The sequence below is a fragment of the Coloeus monedula genome (genome assembly GCF_965178545.1).
Source record: "Coloeus monedula genome assembly, chromosome: 2".
Lineage (NCBI taxonomy): Eukaryota > Metazoa > Chordata > Aves > Passeriformes > Corvidae > Coloeus > Coloeus monedula.
Window position 1 is genome coordinate 48,808,833 of NC_138782.1, and position 23,982 is coordinate 48,832,814.

At 37.0% G+C, this 23,982-nt stretch overlaps 1 protein-coding gene across 1 annotated transcript in view; it reads left to right on the forward strand.

Annotated features, from left to right (window-relative positions):
* The window catches only part of RYR2 (ryanodine receptor 2), a gene marked incomplete at both ends in the record, with an annotated part of 390,473 nt that overhangs the window by 111,648 nt on the left and 254,843 nt on the right, over positions 1-23,982 (forward strand). Inside the window, one exon of the mRNA XM_082276741.1 lies at positions 7,697-7,801. Coding sequence (XP_082132867.1) covers positions 7,697-7,801 — 105 coding nt within the window. The remainder of the gene's footprint in view (positions 1-7,696; positions 7,802-23,982) is intronic.

Consider the following 23,982-nt stretch of genomic DNA (forward strand, 5'->3'; position numbering starts at 1 on the left):
ATGAGATAAATAAGCAGATTTTACTTCTCTTAGACATAGTGTTTCATGTTTACTGCAACATAGATGAATTGCTCATAAGAGTTGGTATTCTGGAAGGATTAGTATTTATGTTTATTTGGATGTCATTTTTACATGTTAAAACTCTACTGTGAAGATTTCAGATAAATTTAACAGTAAGAGAATCTCAGCAAATAACGGCCTATTGATTATTATGCAGAGGCAAGAACTTCCACTGACACAGGTCAGGCCATGTCACTTATTACAGGCACACACCATGTGTGTGTTTGCCCTTTGTTTGATCCTGAAAGGTTACAGGGTTAATTCGAAATATGATTGTTGTAATGTGTAAGGTTTTTATTAAATCTGGTCAGGAATTAGGAAGATTTTCCTTTTGCGTATATGCTGTGCTTTCCAGAGAGAGACAAAACGGTATTTTATAAAGGTCATCTTTCTGATGCTGCAAGAATCAAAGGATAGCTGCTTCCTTCCAGGTTCTAAAGCAACAGTTCCCTCCCAACTGATAATATCCTAGATTCTTCCATTATTCTTCGCAGTAAAACACAACATAATCTCTAAGAATAAAAGGGAATGTTAAAGTTTTGAATAATTCACATAGGATTAGCATAATAAGATAGAATTTTTGGGATAAATGTGAAGAGAAACAAACAATGTTTTGTTAATTTGAATGTGTGCCTGGACACTCTTTAGCACTGTTGATCCTGTGAGCAAGGAATTTTCCTAATTATCTTAAAAATTAACACATTGTCACTGAATTAGGGTGATACACTATTAATTAATGTTCATCTAAGCTTCTGGCTACAGCAGCATATGTTGTGATGGGAGTTGAGCTGATTGACCAAGTTTATCCATCAATGCTGCAATGTAGTTGTATGGCTCCTTATCCAGTATCACTTTATTGCTAAGAGCTTTAAATTTTCAAAAAGGAGATAAAAAGGAAACATCTCTCAGTAATGTAGATATGTGGGACTTATGTCCTTAGGTTAGAAAGGAGACTAGAGGGAAGAGATGGAAGATAAGAGGAAAAAGCTTCTTACCCATTTAAAGATGGAATGTATGCAGCCCTTAATCTATACAGAAAGTAAACACCATACCAGCAATTACAGCTTTCAAGTGATTAAGACAGTCTGCTCTGTTAATAATGGCCTGAAGACCTTTGACAGATTTCAGGATCAAAGCTATTTCCAAAGAGCAAAAACTGAAAAATTCTAAAATGGAACTTTTACACTGTTTTCAGATTAAAGGAAAATACTGTAATTGTACTTAAGAACATCTTACATAGAAATAGGTTTCTTATGGATTTTTAAAGAAGATTGTGAGAAGGAAAAATCCCAAGAAGCAGTTTCCTTCTACACCTTGAGGTTTATACAGATTAAGTTTCAGGCGCACACTCTTTTCTTTGCCAGTGAGCTCTGTTACACAGTGACCAGCAGATGACATTTGCTATCTGAAAATGAAAGTGGGAAAGGGTTTTTGTCTTCACTGCTGTGCAAACTCATAGAGGATAAAAACTAGTAACTCCTTCTAATCAGAGTAAGGCTACTGTGGAAGAGTGTTTGATGTATCAGCAGGAAGTATGCTCAGTGTATCAAGGTGTTTTTCACTGCTCGATTTATCAAATCTAATGCTTCACTTATGGGAGAGTTCTGCACTCAGAGGTCTGGACAAGATGGGGAAGCTTTGTATATTTGACCAGAGAGAGCATTTTTAAGAAAATTAAAAGAGTTGGTTGTTTAGGTCAGATTAACAAGGAGATCAGCATGTAGTGGCATAGGCAACCAACACAATTCAAGAGAATCACTGAGGACGTGGAGCTGTCTTGTGTTATAAGATTTGAAAGCGGAATGATTGCAGTGTATTTGTGTCTGACCTCAGTTCCATCACTAGCTGTTTTTCCCTGTGTTTGTCTCCTTTTTTTCTTTCTCTTTCCTTTTTTTTTTAAATTCTACACTCTGTTCTGATTTTATTCTCCTGTCAGTTTCTAAGTTTTATCTCCTGAAACAGTTGTCTGTGAAACAAGGACTCTTTAGAGTTTTAAACTGTTAATAAGGAACTTTTTCCTGTGTGAAAAATGACATTTTTCAGGAAGTAGAACATGACCGGATTTTCGAAGTTTTTCCTAGAAAATGTGAAAAGGGTACTTGTGACAAAAAGCTGCTCTCTTGTCAAACTGCTCTTCCAAAAACATGAGGGCATTACAGGTTTTAGGTACAGTAACATAAAAAGTTTTGAATGTTGGGAACTTCTCTGCTTTTGAGGGAAACAGCTTCTTGGGATGGAAAGTCCTATAAAAGCCTCATACAGGAAGCGATGGTTTCAGACTGAAATAGTCACAAGCAGCTGATAGCAAACTTTCTGTAGGAGGTGTCCAGGCAACCTTCACAGTCTGCTCATGGTAAACACGTGGGAGCTTGACACTGTTCCTGGAGGAGTTCTGTGGAGAGGACAGTGTTACTTGACACTCTTCTCTACAGAACAGAAACTGTAAGGTTCATAATTCATTCTCTGTCTTTTCTGCTTTGGGATTTGATGAATATGGTTCATTCTGTTTGGCTGATGGGACTTGCTGTCAGAGCCATATATTTCTGTACTGGGTCCATTGTTACAATGACAAGCTTGAAAACAAGGAAAGCTATGCCTTCTCTGTAGAGTCCTAGAAATAGATGTTTTTTCTTGGTAATATTGAGTGTGTTTCATCACTGTCACCAGACAGAATCTCATTTAAATAGAAAGGGCTGCCAGAAAGATGGAGATGTATAAATTTAAATTTAAGTTGAAAATAGCTGATGGGTTCAGTTTCTTTCAAGCTCCCACAAATAGGACTACAGATGTTTTGCTTAGATTCTGTACTAAAATGAATTTTCTGAGTACTCCTACTTGGGTTCTCAAAGTTAGGCATATAGTAAATGTGCTAGTGTTAAAAAAAATTATGAACACCCACATCTCATTTTTTGACATCAGGCTGCTTAATTAGGTGATTGTTTAGGCACTGCTGTGTGAATATTTAGTATACAGTTAAAAGCTGAATACCTGCAAGTCTGTTTCATTGGGAGTTTGGTTAGAAGAGTAACAAAAATAACCACAAGCTCAGGAAAATAACTAAGAAGAGTGCAAATATCTAGGAAAAGAAGTAAAGCTGAGGTGAAGCTTATTCTTAGAGACAGAATTCTGTTTGCTGATGCAATTTATTATCCTTCAGTCTTGTACTAATATTTATGAGAGGCAGAATTTCAGTTTACATTCACGAGATTATGTGCAACGTACTATACGAGCAGGTTATATTTTACAGTGGCTTGTTAGCACTGTGTGATTGTCAGAGTAGTGACAACAGCACTGCGTTTCACATCTCAGCCTCTTGCTTTCATTGCTGTGTGGTACGCTTGTAAATAGAAATTCTCTAGAAACTGCAGTTGAGCATAATGAATACAGCCAGTACCCATGATTCACTTGTGGGTTGGAATAAAGTTAGGGATATTTTAAAATATATTTCAAAAGCTTTACTCAAAGCACCTTTTTAATAAAAGGTATGATTATCTAATTTGCAAATCTGCCTCCCACAGAGTAAAGCATAGTTTAATATGCAAATATTACTGCAGAAAATTAGTGTACACAATAAATGTAGTTTAAAATGACAGGAGGAATAAGGAATTCACTAATTTTCTAAATAATCCAGTAATTACCTCAGTAATGGGTATGCCTTAAAAATTCCAGATCACCATTACATTTATTTTAACTTGTCTGATTTTGCTGATTGGGCTATTACAAGCCATGATGAAGGAACAATAGAAACAGGTAATAGTAATTTATTGCTTTTCTCCTACAGGTACTGAATATCCTTTTGAAATGCAATACACAATTTCTGGTTTATTAGTGTAATAATTTATTTTTAAAATCAAACTACTTGCATATTAGGCTGTAGTTATAACTGAGTAGATTTACTAGAAAGAAAAATCGATGAAGGCAAATTTAAACATGAACTGGCAGCCAAATCAGTAGTGCTTTTATTAATACTGAGAGAAACTGGAGTTACTACTATTTACCTTTTAAGTCACTGAGTATATTTTATATTCAAACACATTAAAGTATGATTGATTTTGCAAATGTGTCCAAAATGAAGTGAAAATAAATTGTTTTGAATACTGCCACTGCTTATCAGAATTTTCCACTGATCATTTGAACTGAAGTGATACAGATTCCCTGGATTGTCCAAGGACATTATATATTCTGTCACAAAACAAACCAAAACCCCCTTTTGGAATATGAATTAATTTTCTATGTCTTCATTAAGAAAGTTACTGCAGCAAAGATAAATGTGATGAAAATTGGTAGAAAAGAAGGCTGAAGATTGCCAGTATGGTTATTTATGTCTGATGACACCTCTGCTTTGAGTGCCATCAGTTTTTGGGGTTATAGTTTCTGGTCTGTTAGCAAAATAGAAATGTATTATTACCATTAAACTGTAGGAAATTTCCTGGTAGTTTTGGTGTTTGTTAAAAGTGCATTGGTGGGTGGTTAGACGTGGCACAATATTTTCTTTAAAATTATTTATTATTTAATAGTGTGTTCATAGCCTAGCAAAGCAGTCATTGAAATACCTGACTACACATTTCACCTGTCCTCAAAAAAGCCTGATATTGAAAACTAATTGCTACAGGTTTTCCTTGCAGCCACTAGAATATGCAGTTGCTCTCCAGGCCGGGGACTAAAAGCTACTCTGTACTTTGTATGAAGGTATCTTTCAATGGGGAATGTTAGGCTGCTATAGAATACCTTTATTTTTCATATGCCATCCTCTATCTGTGTGTGAGATAAAGAGAGAGACAATAAGGTAGATAATCAGAGGTCCGGCAAAGACTCTCTTTTTCTCTCCTCATTTTTATTTTATGCTTTTAAGAGGTGGAAAAGACACTGTGAATGATTTTTGTTATATTTAAATGAGAGTTTTAAAATTACTTGGAATTATTGGCTTTGGAGGGGGCTATTTAAAAGAGGAAACTTCAGTCTGTCTGAGGCCCAAAGCCTCATCCTTTAAATCCATAGCATTAAAAGCACCAGCATTGAAATGGAGTGTACAGGGATGAGCAGAGCTGTAACTGAGCTAAATACATTGGCAGGTCTGCATCTGTCCCATGTTTTTCTGTGCTTTGATTGTTGTACATGCTGGGATTGATGCAGCCATGCCTGTTGGATCTTCAGTAGAGCAGAGCTGGGTGAGGAACTGCCAGAGAGGAAAGTCTAATTCACATGCTCACTGCAAGCGTCAGTAAAAACATTTCTCCCTGAGGGCCACCAAGTACCCAGGCATTCATGCAACAAAGATGAGGTGGGATAATGCGCTCTCCCTTTGCCTCATGAAAAAAAACTGGCTCTAACATTTTGCTAGACTGTAAGAACACAGTACTTCTTTCACTTAATTAAAGCAAAATGGTCTCATACCATTCTCCTTTTTTACTCTCAGGCAGCAAAATTGTGCCTTACTCACCTGCAATGAGAATAGCTGAAATATGTTCATTGGGACTTCATACCTCAGTTTAAATGCGTAGGAAAGGAAATGCTCATGGCTGTCTTGAACAAAAGGGAGGATGAAATGGATGAAGGAGAAGTGTCTGAGTTATGTTGTTTTGATCAATGTTTGAAACCATGCAGGATTTTTGATATTGGAAAGTATATAACCTATAGGGTAGGTTCAATAGTAAAAAAATTGATAGATCCAAAATCGTATGTGTGAGACATTCTGCCAGCAAAAATGCTACTTTAAATAACAGTAATAACAGTGGGAATATTGTTAAGAAGACTTTGCTTATAGATGCAGAAAAGTAGCCTTGGCTCATTTCTGAGCACAGTGTATGGGCATTTTTTCTCTTTTTTTCATACTCTTGTTTGTCAGTCTTTGCTGGGCTGAATGGAGGGTGAGCTGCACTGTTAGGCTGTGAGGCTTTCTAGGCTGGAAACCTGTCCTTGTGTTAACTAGTAGAAGCAACACCTTGCAGCCTGAGATCTTTGTGCGCTCTCTTTCCTGCTTTGTAAAATAAGGGCTCGTGATAGTACTTACATTACAAGGATGTTTTGAAGACAATCGAATTGTTTGTCTGTTGGCCTAGTCCTAGCATGAAAAGGACTGTTGTGGTGTCCGACTGGCTACAAAAGAAAAATGGTAACAAGAACACTGACAAATAAGTAGGGTCCTGATTCTGAAAGAGTTGGCTGAAAAATATTCCATGCGTAAGTATCATTGCATAAGGCAGAAAAGCCCATGCAAAAGAAGATGCTATTAAAACCTTTTTCATCTGGCTAAAAATTTAAAATACAATTTTCCATTAATTTCATTGAAATGTAACTATTGGAAGATAATGAAAGATCTGGTATGTATTAAACAGACATGACTTGCTGTATTTAGGAGGCATGAACAGCAGTACAATAAGTTAGTAAGAGTGTGAGGTATTCTGAGTAAACTAACTTTTGGGGGGGGAAAAAAAAGATTTTGCAACCACCTTTTACAATTTGGACATGGAAGTGGCGTCTTCACTTTTTACGTAGTTTGAATAAGTGTGCAGTTTTACAGCTTTAACAGCAAAAGCATTCATGGTGTAAAAAACTGAATTCCAACAGTCAGTAAAACTATTCCTAAACTAAATAAGCAACTAACATGAAAAGAAAATAGAGAAGAAATATGAAAGAATTTCTGGAGGCAAGTAAAGGTGTGTAGGAGTTACATATTCTATTAACAGAAGTAAAGATCCCCACATAAAATCTAATTTTACTTGCTATTTTGTAACTTAGACATTGCTATTACAAACCTCTCTCAATTTTATATGAATTTTTATGATAGTCTGGAAAATTAACTTTTCAATAGTTCAATGATATTTTTTTCAATCATGACAAGTTAAATATTAATTTTTATAGGACTCTAGTTTTATCCCAGTTAGAGCAGACTGTGGTAAGGTACAGTGACCTGCAGGGCTGTGAAGCTGTTGGCTTGGCCATGATACTGAGTGTCCAGTATTTCTGCTATGAAAATTCATCTTGACCTTCATGGTAAGGATGAGGTCTGGGTAACTACCAGTAGCCTAAAGGCTGAATTTGTTTTTCTTCCCAATCTGACCATAGTGTCTGAGACACACGTTCAATGTACTAATTAATGTCCAAGCAGACTTATCATTGCTTTACTTGGGAGCCTTTCTACTCACAATTATATTCTCTAATTTTCTTTGTACAACTTATATTGCTGCACCTATTCCTTTCAAGGAGCACTTCCAATAAGAGTCAGCCGCCATTTTCCCTGTAATCACCACTAGATTTTTAAAGAGAATTGCAAGACCCCTCTCTCCTCCTCTCCACAGGCACACAGGGGGAGTGCACTAGTCCTGACATTCATGGCAATCCTCTGCTGAACTTGATGGAATTCATTAGTTTCTTCTTTCATTGCGAGTTTCTTTCTTTTTGAGGGGGGAGCTGATACCCCAGGTATCAGCTTGTGCATGCTGAGCAGAGGGCAAGAGATACTACCGTTTGCTGGCTAAGACTTAACTGATGAAGCCCAGTATGTGGCTGGCTTTCTTAGCCTCAGAGATGGAGTAGATCTTTCAGATTCATGGATGGTAAGGCAAAATAGAGGCACTGGAAAGTCCTACTTGGCAAATGTGTTACTGATGTGATCTCATGGTTCTCTTTTACCTAGAATGTTCCACCTGATTTGTCCATCTGTACCTTTGTGCTGGAGCAGTCTCTGTCAGTACGGGCCCTCCAGGAAATGCTGGCTAACACAGAAGAAAAGGCAGAAGGGGTAAGTGATTAAATATTCACCTTTTTTCATCTTGCAAAATAGTACTTTTTTCCTATGGTACCACAGGTTTCATGACTGTCACATGCTTATAGCATGATTAATTCCGTATGTTGAATTTTCCTCCTTTGCTACAGGAATGGTCTATTTTTTGGAAGTTACAAACACTTGCAGTTTCCACTGAAGCTTGCCAGGGTTGCAAATTCACAAATATTTCAATGTCCTATCAGTCAGTATAGAGTTATTAAGGGTGTTTTAATTTGAGAATCTCATAATGTGTCATATAAAGCTTGATCACTTCTTCAGAGCAAAGAAATTTCTGAACATTCCTGACTGTATCAGGTGAGACTGTCAAAAGGTCTTAAAATTACTTGGATGTATGCTGGTGGTCTCTGGAAATAATGAAACTGTTGCGTGTGCCCTGAGCTAAAATACCTTGTAACAGACCTTTAAGCTGAAGATAGAATATTATTGAGCCTTGGTAGACATGAAATAGCAGTCTGGAAGATGAAGGATATAGGAATTACTTAAATCCTATAAGAATTATTATTATTCCTAATAGGATCTAATTAATTGTTTGACTAAAAAATAGTTGTTTACAAATAAAGCATAGTAGTGTAATAAATGTTCTCTGCAGAGCAATTAATTTGATTGGTTATGCTGTAATTAAATGTTTCGTATAAACCTTATACTGTTAATTTGAATGCTATGGTCTAGCTCAAATCCTATAAATTTTTGAGGAAGAGTGACTGTAGGCATAGGAGTTATAAAGGCAAAAGAGGAGTAGGCATTAGCCATAAGTCCGTCACTCAAGAAAGCTGGCAGGAGATAAGCATACCTCTGATATTTATGGGAATGCCTCAAGAAGCCAAACTTTAATATAGAGTAGTCAGTCCCATGAAATGCCAGGCACTTAGACTGAAAATGGTCTTTGGGAAGTGAAGTCTGGGAGCACTCCCATGGATGATCCAGAATGTGTTCTGCCAGTGAGAATTTGCTCCAAGAGAATGAAAAGCACACATGAGAGAAGAGGTGGTACCAGAGCAAGCAGATAAATACCTCTAAACCCCTCTTCCCTTACTTTGTAAATACTGAAACCAAGAGCAAGCAAATTCACAGGGAAAAAAACAAAATCAAAAGAACGGGCACATAGAGGCAATAATGTCAAAAATCACAGTCCAAACCCCAGGCTGTACAGTGATGACTGTGTATGGCCATATGTGTGAAGCAGAGCAACAGTTTTCTTTCTGTTTATTCCCAACAGATGTGAGCAGGTGCATGAACTAAAATGTAGGGGAATGTGTGATAAAGTAATGCTACAGGCCAGAATACAGTGAATGGAAAAGTATTCAATTTTTGAATCTGAAGTATTGAAACTGCTCTTTAAAACATAACCTCACCTGGCAGATTTTCTGTTGCACTGTCTTTAGCAGAGTGTTGGGGCCATGTGCTAAGAGAATATTTACTTTTAATACAGAGATCACACCCAGAGAACACAGGAGAATGAATGAACTTTTCTGCAGAAAGATTAGAAAATGTGAGCTAGGGTATTCTGCTGGGAAGAGAACGAGCTCTGTAGGGGCCTCAGGTGGAGTATTTTCACTAGTTCTGGACTATTTTCTGCACTAGATGTGAGTAGAAAAAGACTTTTGTAGGACACACTGACCAATGAGATACACCATGTTTGGTGGTAATCTGATATTTTCTGGAAAAACAAATGTTTTCTGTGCATAACCATGAAGGTCAGAGTTCTGGACACTTACACCCATGCCTAAATAACACTGATGGCACCTGCACTGATCTACGGTGCTCTGTACTCAAAGATGTTCCCAGATGTGCACAAGAAAGATAAAGCAAAGTTCTGAGTGTGGTTATTATGTGGCTGTTGGCTGTTTACAGAGTAGTTTATTGTGCTCTCAGCCCCTTTTAAATGCCAACACTAGCAGAAGATACAGAACTACAGCTATACCAACACACAGAGATGGTGTTCAGTAAATCATAAATATGTTTCCACTGCAAGTTTTGATGACCTCTGTAGAAATGTATTAGCAATCTGCTTGTGTCTCTTGCATATTAATATGTTGATATTAGAAGAGAACAGTCTTGAAAATAATGGTTTGTAGATGAACATAAGGTCATGTTGTTAATGTCAATATTTTTCTTTTCAGTAAGTCTCTGAAAGTCAAGAGTGATGATGATACTAAAATGACTGAATATGTACTTCCTGATAAATTAATAGAACTGACATTAGATATCTGCATGTAGTTTCTATGAAAAATATACAAATTTTTCCTTTGCATTTATATTTGTATGCAATAGGGCAGGTACTTATATAGACAGCTTCATATTTGTTTGAAGTAACTGTTAAAAGAAGTTTTAAGATAAGATGTAATTTGTCTTACCTGAAGCACTATTACCTTCCTGGAGAATCATCAATTCTTTTTATTAAAATGGCAGTGTTTCATTTCATTTAGGAGAAGAAAGTATAGCAATTTTTTGAGAAATTGTTGCTGTAAACTGCATTCAGCATGACCTCAATTTTCTAGTGGAAAGAATCCTGCAAAGGGAGGTCTTTTCAGTCCTCAGTTACTTTTCATTACATTAAAAATCATTAAGGCACTGTGCTTATAAGAGGTCTCCTTGTGCTGGTTTGCTTTTTGTGTTGTGTAATCTCTTGAATGCTATGTTTATATAACAGGTATTCTTATTATATAACAGATAAGTTAGCAGTAATGTAATGGTTGAGTAATAAGAGCAAAATCTCACGCTGACTTGAGTCAGAACAATATGCAGCTTTCTTGTGCCTAAGAAAGAATAACTGTGTGCATTTACTGGATTAACTGCTACCTCTCAGTTAGCAAGCATTGAATGTGCAAGATTACCTCTGCAATAAACACCTACCTTTTTAGTGCAACAATCCCAAAATGAGAACTTCCATACTTTATGAGATCAGTGATCCATCTATCTGAGTATACCTACTTGACTCTCCTGAACCAGATAAATGCTAGTATCAAAGGCAACAGTGGAAAATGACTGAAATTTCCTAAGAAAGAATGTGTGTAGTCCTCTGTTTCTTCTAGGCACTGAGTAGTTTTTTTGTGCTCTGAGGTTTCATCATTTCCCTGTAAAATACTATGCTTAGCTGTGGCAATTTATTAAAACAATGAATATGAAAACATTAAGACACATGAAAATTCTTAGCTTGATTGAATGGTTTTGGTTTCAAAAATAAAACCACAACCTCGTTTGTTTGCTTAGGTAGCATTATTTACACTTTTCATTTTAAACAGGTAATTTTTTTTATTTTGCTGGGGTCTGGAGTGCTATATGCATGTGCCAGTTTTATCAGTTCATCTGTGAGAAAGAAACAAAAATCAAAACCAACAAACCAGAAATAGATAAGGAGAAAGGGATGAGTCCTGTGGAGAGGGAATAGTAAATAAATATATAAATGAGGAGTATCATCACATAGTCTGGTCTGTGGTGTGTTAGGCAAGCAGAATTGCAGGTGCATTGTCGTACACAAGAGTGACCTACAGCATAGGTATTATTTTGTAATCATTTTGGCTTGGTTTTTAAGTGTAACTTTTTATTATTAGAAAAGCAGATGAAAGATGAAAATGGAAGTCCTTACATTTTTATAAAGCATTTAAGACCGGCCTATTCTTAGCCTGGTTGTTGTTTCCAGTGAACCATCTCTGGACTCAAGTGCCTTGTATTTCATTAAAACTCGTTAGTTGAAATGATCCTGAGAAGGCGAATCCATAGCTTCTGGAGTAATTTAGGAATGGTCACTGCAACCTGTTGGAACTGTGTTTTGCTTCTTATTCTTTTTCCTTCTGATTTTTTTTTTTTGGGTGGTTTGTTTGAAGCTTTTTTTCTTTTTTAAAAATATTTAAATTTTTTAAAATCACATTTTCCTTTCCTAGATTCAAGACCTCTATCATCTAGTACTTTTCTTGTGAAAGTGATTAAATGCCATACTCAAATCAGTTCCTGGAAATTTCCCCTAATTTTCTTAGGAAATGAAGCCTGGTCACCTGTCCATTTAGTGCTCTTGAATTCAGTAACTTCTGTGATTTCTGGACAATATGAACAATATAAGAAACAGTGTAAGATAGTTCTTCTGGATGTGGTGGATATTGGGTAGGAGAAAGGGATCTAACTTTATGCCTCTGTAAGAGGAGAGGAAGGCAAAGCTGTCTGTTTTATATTACCATCAACTACTCTTGAGCTATTGCACCTTCTGCACTGCTTTCTTGCACTGAGAAGACGTCACAGGGACATGGGGAAGTTGCCATGTTTCAGGCACAAGGGAGGGATTTATAAATTTGTGGCTTCTCTCAGTTTTGAGATTTAAACCTCTTTTTCATAGAAGTTAAACAACAGACCTGTACTTTGTATGCTATTACCAGTCTCCCATTTTATGACAAGGAAAATTATTTCCCTTTGCCCTACTGTATACTCAGTAGAAAAGGGTATCCAGAAGAAAAGGTATCCAGACATATTTGACATGGAAGAATGTCAGGTATTTTCTTAACCTCAGTTGGTTCAAAAATGATTTAGATTTTGTCTGAAAGGTTTTTTTTTTACATAATCCTCAATCAAACACGCTGCATGAAAAATAGGTATTAAGATAAAAAATTGCCAAGAGGGTTTGCAGATTAAAATTAAGTGTAAGGTAACCTTCATAAAACCCATTGTTACTGACTCTTATTTGAACTATATTTCAGTGGGTTTTTCATATGATTCAATATGAATTATCTTTTTCTAATGGGACAATCTAAGTATTCCAAGCACCACTATCTGTATTTATATAACAAGGGGCTAGTTTGAACTTTCGTTCTGTTCCAATGCTTTTATTACTTCAAAGAGATCAAAACCAGTTTGGGGCACAGTGACTAGGTACAGGAAATTAGTTTGGCATTTAAAGGATATTTTCCCATAAGTGGACAAGCACAAAATCATCTATCATCTATGTTGGCTAGAACAAAAAGGAAATGCTTGTTATTCCTTGAGTTACACTTGCTTTGCCTGTGTTTTCTGAAATATATCCAGCAGTCTCACTATTTAAATACTATACTATATTTTTGCCTTGTGATGTCTTTTATAGTCCTCCGTGATAATTGTAATAAATGAGACCACTGAAGTTTGAATATTCTGGATTATATTTTACATGCCATACCTGATGAATAGACTATATATTATATGTGTGTGTATTTATATATGGCACACATAAATACAGGTGTATGTGACTTGTTTTCACATGCCAGTGGGGTGTACATCTGTGTGTGGATGAGAGATCTTGTATCCCGTACAGAGAACTGTTTTTAACTGCACCATCCACTGGAGTGATTGAGAACTCTATTAATAAACTGTCTTTTACAGCAGCTTTGATTAGTTTCTGTCAGCAGTGGTAAAACATTCTCTTCATTCTGGTCTACCAGAAGACTGGTGAGTGCCAAATCATCCCAGTTTTTTTTCTGTACCACACATCCACATGAAAATCTCATGTCATTGGGAGGGTGTAGAGTAAGAGACATCTATTTTGGTGAGAGCTTCTGGAGCTCCTGTTTGTTGGTCTGTGCTTTGTTCTGCCAACACGAGGTGCATGCATGGGCTTTTTTTTTTGTCCAGGTATATATAGGAGTATGAGACTGCTGTAGGTTTTTTTGTTAGTTGGTTTTTGTTTTTTCCAGTTTTATTAGCAAAGTGTGTGGAACATTCAATTCCTCTGCTAATGGCTAGGCTTCATGCTACATGAACTGCTCACTAGTAAAATCATCTGCACTTGGAGTGTAATGTGTTTCTGTTGGAATTGTGTTTTAATGACTCCGGCAGGACAGATGCACCAAACTCACTTATTCTCAATGGAACCCAGTGGATTTCTCTCAGTTGCTTTTGTGTCCTTTCACTTCAAGTGTCAGTTTTTTGATTGCTTACTAGAAAAAATGTAGTAGTGAAATAAGTAAGGATTTCTTTGCATGCCACCTGTAGCAAGAAAGTGAATGTATACGTAGTTACAATTTCTGTGTTTTGAACGACATAACAAACTAAGAACTAGAATACGTCAGGAGAGTGTAGGACTCTAGAATTTATACTGAGATAATTTTAAGTTGCTTATTCAGAAAATCACACTGTATTTGCTTTTTTCTCTCTGAGAAAACCTGAAGTGGGTTTTTGCTATTTGTTTTCCTAGACTTCATTATACAGGGGAAAAAAATGACTCTCAGTTGCCTTAGTATGCTTGAAATTTCTTTACTTTTATGTAATATGAAATGTAGGGTTAAATCCCTTTTCAGTTTCCTGCAAATTGATCTTAGTTGCTCTGTTATCTACTGAACACTTCAGTGTGCAGTTTGCTGCATTTTTTTCCACAGTATTTATTTGCCCAGCAACTGTGCTATTCTAATATTGTATGCCATGAAGATTTGCTGTGCTTGGAAGCTCAATCCTGTCCTCCTGCTTGGTAATGAAGATGTGAAACTCTGTCCATGCCACTGTCAACTCCTGACGGTTGGTATTATAGAGAGACGGAGTTTCAGAGCTGGAAGTAGACTTCCTTCTGTTTGATACTTTTGGTTGTTCTCCTAACCCATCTGAAGAAGAACATTGGTCGTGGAAGGGAAAATCTGATTGTGGAATGTTGTTCTTGGAGTCCTCAGGTACTGTTGCAGTTGAACTTAGGGAGAACTGTAGCCATTCTGCCATTGAAGTACAATGGAAAAGTGGGGGTTAAAACAAGAATTGGTTCAGATTCCATGGAAAGAAACTGAGAATAATTGGACAAAAAGTTACTGGCTGAATCTAAGCAATGTAGAAGTCACTGAAACTGGCTCTTTTATGTACTGAGCTGCCATGAGGACAGCTGAGAAATACTGGCAGAGAGATCAGAATGAGGAACTCAAGGTGTACTGTGTGGCTTTTTACCTTGGATGAAAAAAGAAGGGGATTGACTGTTTTTATGCCTTTTACCTGTCAATTCTATAGCTATTATCCCTGTGCCATATAGCTTGTTAAAATAAAGGATGGCAACATACTGGTGCTTTTCAGTAAAGATTCCCTGTTAGGTCGTGAAAGAGCTCAGGTTTTTTTAAAGTGAAATTTAAGCACAGCAAAATTGAAAATGATACAGTTAAATTTGTCTTCAGAACTAAATCATCCTTTTTTTTATTTTTTTTAGCAGCAGTTGGAATTGATGTACTAAAGGCTATTTATGCAAAATACAAGATGAAAAGATAAAACCCACCAAATCCTCACATTCAGATGCTATTCTAGAATGCTGAAGAGTCTCAGTTTTGCTGCTCAATCCTATGTAAAGCTGAGATAGTCTCCTAAACCACTCATAGTGCTACCAGACGTCTTGACAAAGCTCGTAACACACAGAGCTTTTAAACCAGGCCTGTGTAGATAAGCAGTTGGAATCAATAAGCCAAGCAGTGATTGCTTGTTGCATTTTTTTCTGATTTTGTTTGTCTTCATCCCTCAGGACTGATTTGTGCAGGCAATGATGACTGTAGCTGATGAAAGCTGCACATAGAATAATGTTAGAAATTGTGTATCCTAGGCATCTTAAACTGACCTCCCTGGTTGGAGAACTACATTGACTTTAGTGGATTCTATAAATCTATTGATATATCATCTGGAGCATTGTGAAAATTGAATCAATATTTGTGAGATTAGCTTTGCAGTAGTGAATATCATAAAATTGATGGCATTTAATTGTATGTCTTTAGAAGGGTTTGATCAATATTTAGTACAATGGTTGTGAAACAAGCTGAAATTAAACACAATAGTAAGTGACCACCCTCTCATTTATGTGTTGCACAAGGCAGATTTGATGTCGAAAAAGTTATGGACATATGAAAGGCTGCATCATAAAATAGTGACATTTTTCTGTTTGCCTTAAATTTGTTAACTTTTTTTGTAGTAAAATTTGGCATAATTTTTTTGAAAACACTAAAACCTTATACTTTAGCTTAGTCAAAAGTGTTATGACATATTAAATTGTTCATGATTATATATGGCTCTTGTCTGCTACAATTCTACTACTCTTGATTGTACAAAGTGCAATTTTACATTAATCTCAAAGCTGAGGCAAGGCCTGGATAAAGTGAAACTCAAACATTTTATTCTTTTCTTCTTTTGCAGTGCTCATAGCTGTAAGATGAATTATTTGTAAAGCCCAAGACCTTAAATTAAATAAACCATAACTTTCACCTTTGTTCAGTTATATTGAGAGCAGAAGTAATAATTATTCAATGTTTTTAAACAGACTGCTTATACTCAATATAAAAATCTCGTAATCTATATGAAAATTCTCCATATCTACATTTGTCCTGTAATGGTTTCTTACCGGGATAGCTTCCTGAAATATTTGGCTCGGTTCGTCCAAAATTAAAAAAAAAAAAAGATCCTTTGTTCCAACTCAGTGACTTATAAAAGCAAATTTAAAGAATATTTTGGTGAATGGTGTAAAATATTATCAGTGTAGGAAATGCATGGCAGTGCTACAGAGGCTGGCAGTGTGGAAAATGTTAATTGTGTCTGCAGTACTGTGTAGCAAGCAACTAGTCTCCTATCAGGCAGCTCCATAGGATCTCAGCAGCTGGAGCTGGAAGATTACACATGGGATTCTCCCTCTTGAAATACATTCAGTGTGCTCAACCTCTAGGAGTTACCAATACCTTCTGTGGTAATTAAAGAAAACAACAAATCACCCTAACCCTCAAATTCAGTCAAGATTTTTGTGATGCGAGTTTGTTTCTAATTCTTCTTATCCTGCAGGGTTCAGCACTTTAGGGTCCTTTTGATTCTGGCGATGCTCTATATGCATCATAGACTTCCATATTGTTTAAGTTTAGATGTGAATGGTCCTCCCCAAAGGGGTAAGTAACACTTGAACAGCACCAACAAGGGTAGCATTTAAAAGAAGAGACAAAACTAGCAGAACTAGTGAGACTGAGTAGGACTGAACAGACTGGATTCCTGTCTGGAATAGGAAAGAATTGAGTTTGGGGAGGAGCTGGGTTCATCTCTGTGTTTTTTCCATGGTGTGTCTGTCAGAGTTGGTGATAAACATGCATGATTTCCTGATGACTGTCGAGGAACTCTGTTGCTGAGCAGGTCTGGATAGGGACGTTACGCTTGAGGATTCGTCTGCATATATGTAATTGCATCTCCCCAGGGCAATAGGAATTTTGAATCCATGGTAGCTACACCACTGAGCAAATCTACAATATCTTAGCAAAAAATAAGAGGTTTGGAGAGAACAAGTGTTACTTCATACATATCTTGTCTCTGGAACAACCATTCGTCTGTGGAGAAATGATTTCTTTTGATGCCCAGCTATTCCTTAGTGACTGTGGTAGTGTTGATTCACTAAGAAGGTTTCTGGTTTTTTAATATTTTGCCGGAGAGTCATCAAATGGTTTGTTTCAGTTATTATAGTGAAACGAGCCTTCCAAGCAGGTGAGTGTATCGGTTGTTTTAAAGTATTTAAGTACTGCTGTAGTGTGAGAGCTACACTATTTCAGGTCTAAAGTTAACTTATCCAGGCTTTGTTTCTCTCTTACCACAGAGAATTACCATTTTTTATTTACTTATCGGGATGGTAAGAACTCTTGAGTTGAGGGTGGAGGGAAGGAAAGTGAAAGAAATGAAGGAGTTTAAGACCAAGGGCATTAAGTGAACAGAGCGAGGCTGAGAATGGGGAGCAGCTTTCTTGGCAGAGGTGTGATTCTGTCCCTGGGCTCCAGGTGCTTTATTTGTAGCTGAGTCTGGGACCTGAGCACAGCAGAGAAACCCCTGCTCTTCACAGGGGCACTGACTTGCCTTCTTGAGTGGTAGGATCATCCACCTACAGACCATGAGCTTGCCTCAGGGTGAGTCAGGATCACTCAGCTTTTCCTAAACTTGGATTTTAGTTTTTTAGCATTTGAGTGGCCACTCTGTGAGCAGGGCCTCGTTCCTGCAAGGTTTGATCAGGACTGCAGGCTCCGGGACAGGGGAGGGAGCTGCCCCTTCCTGCGGCGCCCTGTGCAGCCAACCTGCTGAGCTGCCTCTGTGGTGGGGAGTGGGTCCCATGCCAGCAGGATCTATTTTGGAGTGTTTGCAGGATCTCAGCTGCAGTTAAGGCTCCTGCTGTGTTCCTGCAGGCAGTCTGGGTTGACTTCTTTCCCTTCAAAAGCATGCCTGTTAAATATACATGTATACACACACAGACACTCACATACATTTAGGTTTAAGAAGAAAGAATATGTTCTCTGTGACTCTTCCTGACCTCTTTGTATGCACCTGTCCTTTATTATTTTAAGTGAAAATTGAAACCTGTGTTTTAGAGTACTGTCAACATGGTGAGAAGGGGAGGTATTATCCCCACATTGTTAGGTTTTTGATCTTGACAAAAAAAAAATTTTTTTGACAAACATGATAGTTGCTGAGCTCTGAAGATTGTCCTCCCTTTCCCCTGCAGTCTCCTCTTTCTGCCTAGGCTATCGTCTTTTTAGCATTTGCTAGTTTGACAGTTAGTTGCCCTTTAGTCCTTTAAATAATTCCCTCTGGGCATAAATAGATAAGGCATTGATTTCTTTTTTATGTGATAAGGGTGAAAGCTCGAGCCTTATTTTTCTTTATAGAAATAATGTCCTTCCAAGTAGTCACAGCAAAGAAAAAAACTTGACAAGAACAGAGGGTATTCAGACTTCTACTAGTAAATCTGTGTTCTAATTATGTTGGGTGTTGTCAGCTCTTTAGTTTAGGGAGTCCTGTATTGTTGTATATGATTTTTGTAGTTAATGCTTGTTTCTGCAGATGCTGCTGATGGAGTGGAATGTGCTTGTAATTATGGTGGCACATGCAGCTTCCACTCCTGAAGCAGCCTTTGACAGCTGACAGTCTGTTGACAAATATGCAGAACTCTCACTTTTTTTGAAAGATGTTTCTATTTAAAAAAATATTGGGATGAGTCACAAGATAACGGTACACAAATAGCAGAAGGAAAGCAACAAACTTGGAAATCCTGTTTTTTCTTAGTGGTGATTATTTAATGTGGCAAATTGACATAGTCTAGTGTGTATGTAGGTCATTTGGCAATGGCCTATTTTAGTTAACCTGGGTACTCAGGCATTTTGGTCTTCTGTAAAATTCCATTTCCAGGTGGTGTTTGTTTGTTAAAATATAAGTGATTTACTGTGGATAGCTCGGCTTAGTCAAAAGAATTTGTGCATTTGCCCAAATTTTAATAATGTCAGTAACTGATTAAATCCTTTGGCTGTTCCAAGAAGTTTCAGGTGGGGTTTCTTATTCTCTCTCCTCTGCCATATGTCACTATTTTTTAGGTACATTACTTAGGGAAATATAAAACCTTTTTCCTAAAGAACCAACTTGTTGGTGGGTCTGGAGATTTTCAGAGGAGGATATTAGGCAGCCAGCATTTGCCTCTGCCCATAAGACCACAATTCTCTTTCTGTATGCTTTCTTGGTATTACTGCAAGAAGTATGAGACTCCAATGCTTCTTGTGGCTCTCTGAGTATTCCAAGAAGCTGCATAGTATAAAATTTTTTTAGGGAACTGAGACCTTGTGTGGAAATAAAAGTTTAAGCACAGACTTGCTTGGTTTTGAGACTTCACAGTCTTTTTGCAGCTCACGTCTGACCCTACCCGAGTCCTTTCTCAACTCATATATGCCACGGCATGGGCTGAGAGAAGAAATAGAACATGCAATAACCTTTCTACTGAAATTCCAGTGACTTTTCCAGCTTTTCCCAGAAAAATTTCAATCATTTTCATAGACAACTTAAAGATTTTGATCATTTTATGTAAAAAAGTAAAGAAAAATAATGCCTTAACACAAGGATCTAAAAGCTTAAGCAAGCGATTCATTAAATAAACTGATCGGTGGATCTTCATGGTTAAAATTGATAATTTCTGCTTGATATAATTTATCAGTGAAGCACAAAAATTGTTTTGTTTCATGCTAAAGCATTTTTCTCTCATCTTATTCTTCCTTTCTTTTTTCACCCTAGCATCTTATTCACAATGTCTTTCACCACAGGCCACTCTTTGAAACCTTTTCTGGATAAGACAGGACAGTGTTTAGGGGCTTTCCATGCGACTTGACATGGAATTCTCTTGAGGACTTGAAGGCTACAAATATAGCTGTTGGTTTAAATACAGTGGAGTAGGAAGCATTTTCTAAGTTCTTTCTTACATGCTTATTCTGCTTGTATTTAAAGCAGTTAGGAGATTTTGGTTCACAACCATCTCCTTTTATAATCTAATTGCATTTCATAAAGAGAAATTTCCTTTCTTTTGCTTCCTAATTCTGGGTGGATTTTTCATTTCTATCAGCTTCCTGTTTTTGTTTCGGCCTATTGGATCAGTTCAAACTGAGGGCAAGACTGGACTAATCAAGAAGTCAGATTCAGAGAACCAAATATGAAGGAACTGTATTGTAGTTGGAATTTGGAAAGAGCTTCTTGAAAATGGTATTGTGAAAGTGATTTTTAAAGGGAGTGATGCAAAGATATTACATTCACTCATGTCTAAGTGAAGACTTCAATCTGTGAAGGAATGCTTAGCTAAAGGTTTCATTTGTTCTACACCTTGGCATGATGCCTTTTCCTGGCCTTAAAATCAGGAGTCAAACACAGTCAGAAGGGGAAAAGGGATTTTAATTCTGTATTTATTTTAAGGATAAAATAAAGACATAAACCTATGTCTAGGTCAAATGCACCTCAATGCCCACCGCAATGCATCCACCAAAAGATCTGGTATATCATTATAGGTCTTACTAATTAGCATATCTATCAAAGATTCCCCAATGAGAGGCTTGAATGAGCCCCCCTCCCCAAGGAATCTTCCCCTGGATGGTTCTGTCTTAGTTTACCAAATGTGTTCTGGAGAGGACCTTGGGGTCTGGGGCACACCAGCTCCTACTTATGAAGCTTCTAAAATGTTTAGTCTCTTAGCTGAACAAACAAGTCCAAGAATGTAGGCAAAAAGCACTAGGAACACAGAAGTTGTAAAAAGGTATAATGGGGTATATAAGAAAAGGCAAAAAATCTTCATGGCATCATTATAACCAAATAAATGGACTGCTATTGAATTAATTACCTTTCTAATATAAACCTGACACTGATTTTTGCACTGATTTTAGTGTACAACAATAACAACAATAAAACACAGGTATCAGTTTCTTTTGCATCGATACAACATTTTTCTTTTTTTTTTGTTATTTTATTTCATTAGATAGCTTTTATTTCCTTTATTTATGCTGTTATATTTTGGTCTGCTGCATATCTTTCTAGTCTTGTGAGACTGATTGTTTTTATACATTGTTGTCTCATTCATGTTACTAACAGGAGATCTTAACTTTGGAGCAGAACTGATTGACTAGTATGCAGTCTACTTACTGACACTAATATCCAACTTTTCTTTCCTTTTTCAGTAGCATTACTTCTAGAATGTCTGTATTTTCTTCCAAATATCACAATCTTCACTTTGCCCTCCCCCCTCTCCCCCAAATATAATTATATTAGAGAAGCACTGAAATGGAGACAGAAATAACTCATGGACGACATAAGAAAATAGCCATCAAACAAATATCTTTTATTTAAAAGTCTCAGTAATATTGTGGTAAAGCATTGTAATTAAGGCTAGGAGTTTTTCAGACTTGTGCACTAATAAATCAATGTCAGACCTTATTAGGAGAATGAAAGCATTTGGTTGCACACGTTGTGTGTGAATTCAAAGCTGAAATGTTTCTGTAATATGAAAAAATTTAATTTCACAACCTCTACTCCAATATTTGACAACTTCATTTTTCAGGAAAATGCTGTCTGCAGATACCCATCAGTTAGGCAACGTTCTAGCTAAATTGCATCATGAGCTTATTAACTCCCATCTAATCATCCAGTCATGGCTGATTAATCACTCCTCCTGGTGCCTTGTTTTATTAAAATCTGTTTTCTTTGCCACTGACCAGCAAACTGCTGTCTAATTTCATGTGTGGGGTAGTCTTTGCTGAGGGGATTAAAGTGAAGCCCGTATCCTCCAATCTGAAGGGCTGTGTGAAGGAATCATCACATGCAAGTGTCTTGCATGTATAATTATCCTTCTGTGTTTAAGGAGTATGAAAAATGTGTGTTTTCTCACAGAGCTAAAAAGCTTTCCTGTGCTGCTAAGATAGAATGGAGCCATTTTGGGATAGGAATGCAAGTGTAGCTGGTGGATTTTTGAATATTCAAATCACCTATCTCCAACTGTGGAACTCTGAATTCATTAACTACTTTGTATTAGTAAGCAGCAAGATAACACGGAGAGCTGGCAGCTTTGTCATTTTCTCAGCATGGGAGGAGGGCGAAAGTAATTTCATCCCTCGTGGCAGCTGAAAGAGGTAACACCTCCCATTTCTTTTAATAAGTGTTCTGTATGTTAATGAATAAGCCAAGTTATCAAGGTACTTCCTTAAAAAAAAAAGTATAAAGATTGGCAGTTAAATGCACTCTTGACAATTTAAGCTCTCTGATTCACACTACAGTAGCCTAGTTAATAACCTATTTGAAAGCTAACAGCAGCTGTGAATATGACAGGCTGAGAATGTTTTCAGGTTTGCCAGAAGAACCCCCACATGTAGGAAGGAAGAATCAGAAATTAAACAGAGGTTTCTTGATATAACAAACCAGAGCTGTTTTAGTTTCCTAGTGCTACCTTTCCTGATAAGAAAGTTTTCTTAATCAAACTTCGGAGCAAAAAGGCCAAGTTATAGCTTCTTATTTCTACACTTTGAGTATTTTCATTAGTCTAAGGATTGTCTACAGGTACCAGGCATAACTTAATGAAAAAGCAAAATGCAGTAATTTTCTTAAGAATTTCTTTGGATAAGTCTTTATCAGATGGTGGTGTGTCATAAAGAGGGACAGAGTTGCTTCATCCAACAATGGTAGCTTGTACTTACTGCAAGGTCTTCCCTCCCAAACTTTGAGTTTACATGACCTAAGTGCTTCTTTCTGCAAGGTCTTCCCTCCCAAACTTTGAGTTTACATGACCTAAGTGCTTCTTACTGCAAAGAAAGTGACAGGAAGGAGAGGAAGAGGATCTCAGTGTTTAATGCATTGTGGGTTTTTGTATCATGTAGATGAACATAGATATTTGCTACCAGTGGAAAACTTTATGAAGAGATAGTTTGAAGTCTTATTCTACTTAAAATGCTGACTACTCACAGCTATTTTATAGATGCCATACTGCGAATAGGAAGTAAAACAGTGGGGAAAAAAAGAGTGGAACTTTGGCAGAGAAACAGGTACTCTCATTTTCTCCTCAGTGCACCTTATTTAGCATCAGAAGTGATTGTTAGCAGGCCATTTCAAATAAGGCACAAAAAGAATAAGACTTTGCTTTGATCAACTGCACTTTGATCAACTGCAAGTACTGGAAAAGATCAAGAATGGCAGGCACAGTATTTTTGCACTCTGCTTATCCTCAGGGTTAAGCGAGGACAGGAATAAAATCGTTATCTATTTCAAATCACAGAATTGTGACAAATACTTCTGGCCTGGCACATGGGCTCTTCTTTAGTGTGAGCGCCATGTTTGGGATGAGGATGTATGGCTTGAAAGTAAACATTTTTATTATCCTAGGCAAGTTTCCTATTTTGGAGGTAGATAGCAGCAAGCCTGTTTCCAGCCTTACCATGACCTTCGGAGTGCTAATGTGCTCAAAGTTTTCTTTCTAGGGTGATGGTCAGTAAAATATTATTTTGGGGGAAGAGAAGTTACTTTGTTTCTACTCAGTAACATTTTCTGATCAAAGTTGCGTGCAGAGAAGGAGTTAAACCAAATAGACGTGAAAGCACAGCTCTTGAAGCATCCTGAAGACAAAAGTCTGCACTGGAAGACAATCATGGGGGGGGGGGGAAGAGAAGACATATCATCAATTAGTCTGTTAAGTATTAAATTTAGAGAATCAAGGTGTCTAATAAAAGAAGCTAATCAAGTGCTGTAAAAGAAGTAAAGAATACAATTCAATTTGGAATCTAGTTCAATTCTACTTATTCTCCCCTTGCTTATCTTTATTAAAGTTTTAGACAAAGGTTTTGCTAATGTTCTCAGTTTCCACAACAGAATTCAGACTTGTCATATGGCAATGTACCCACTAAATTTTGATATCCAGTGTTAGACAG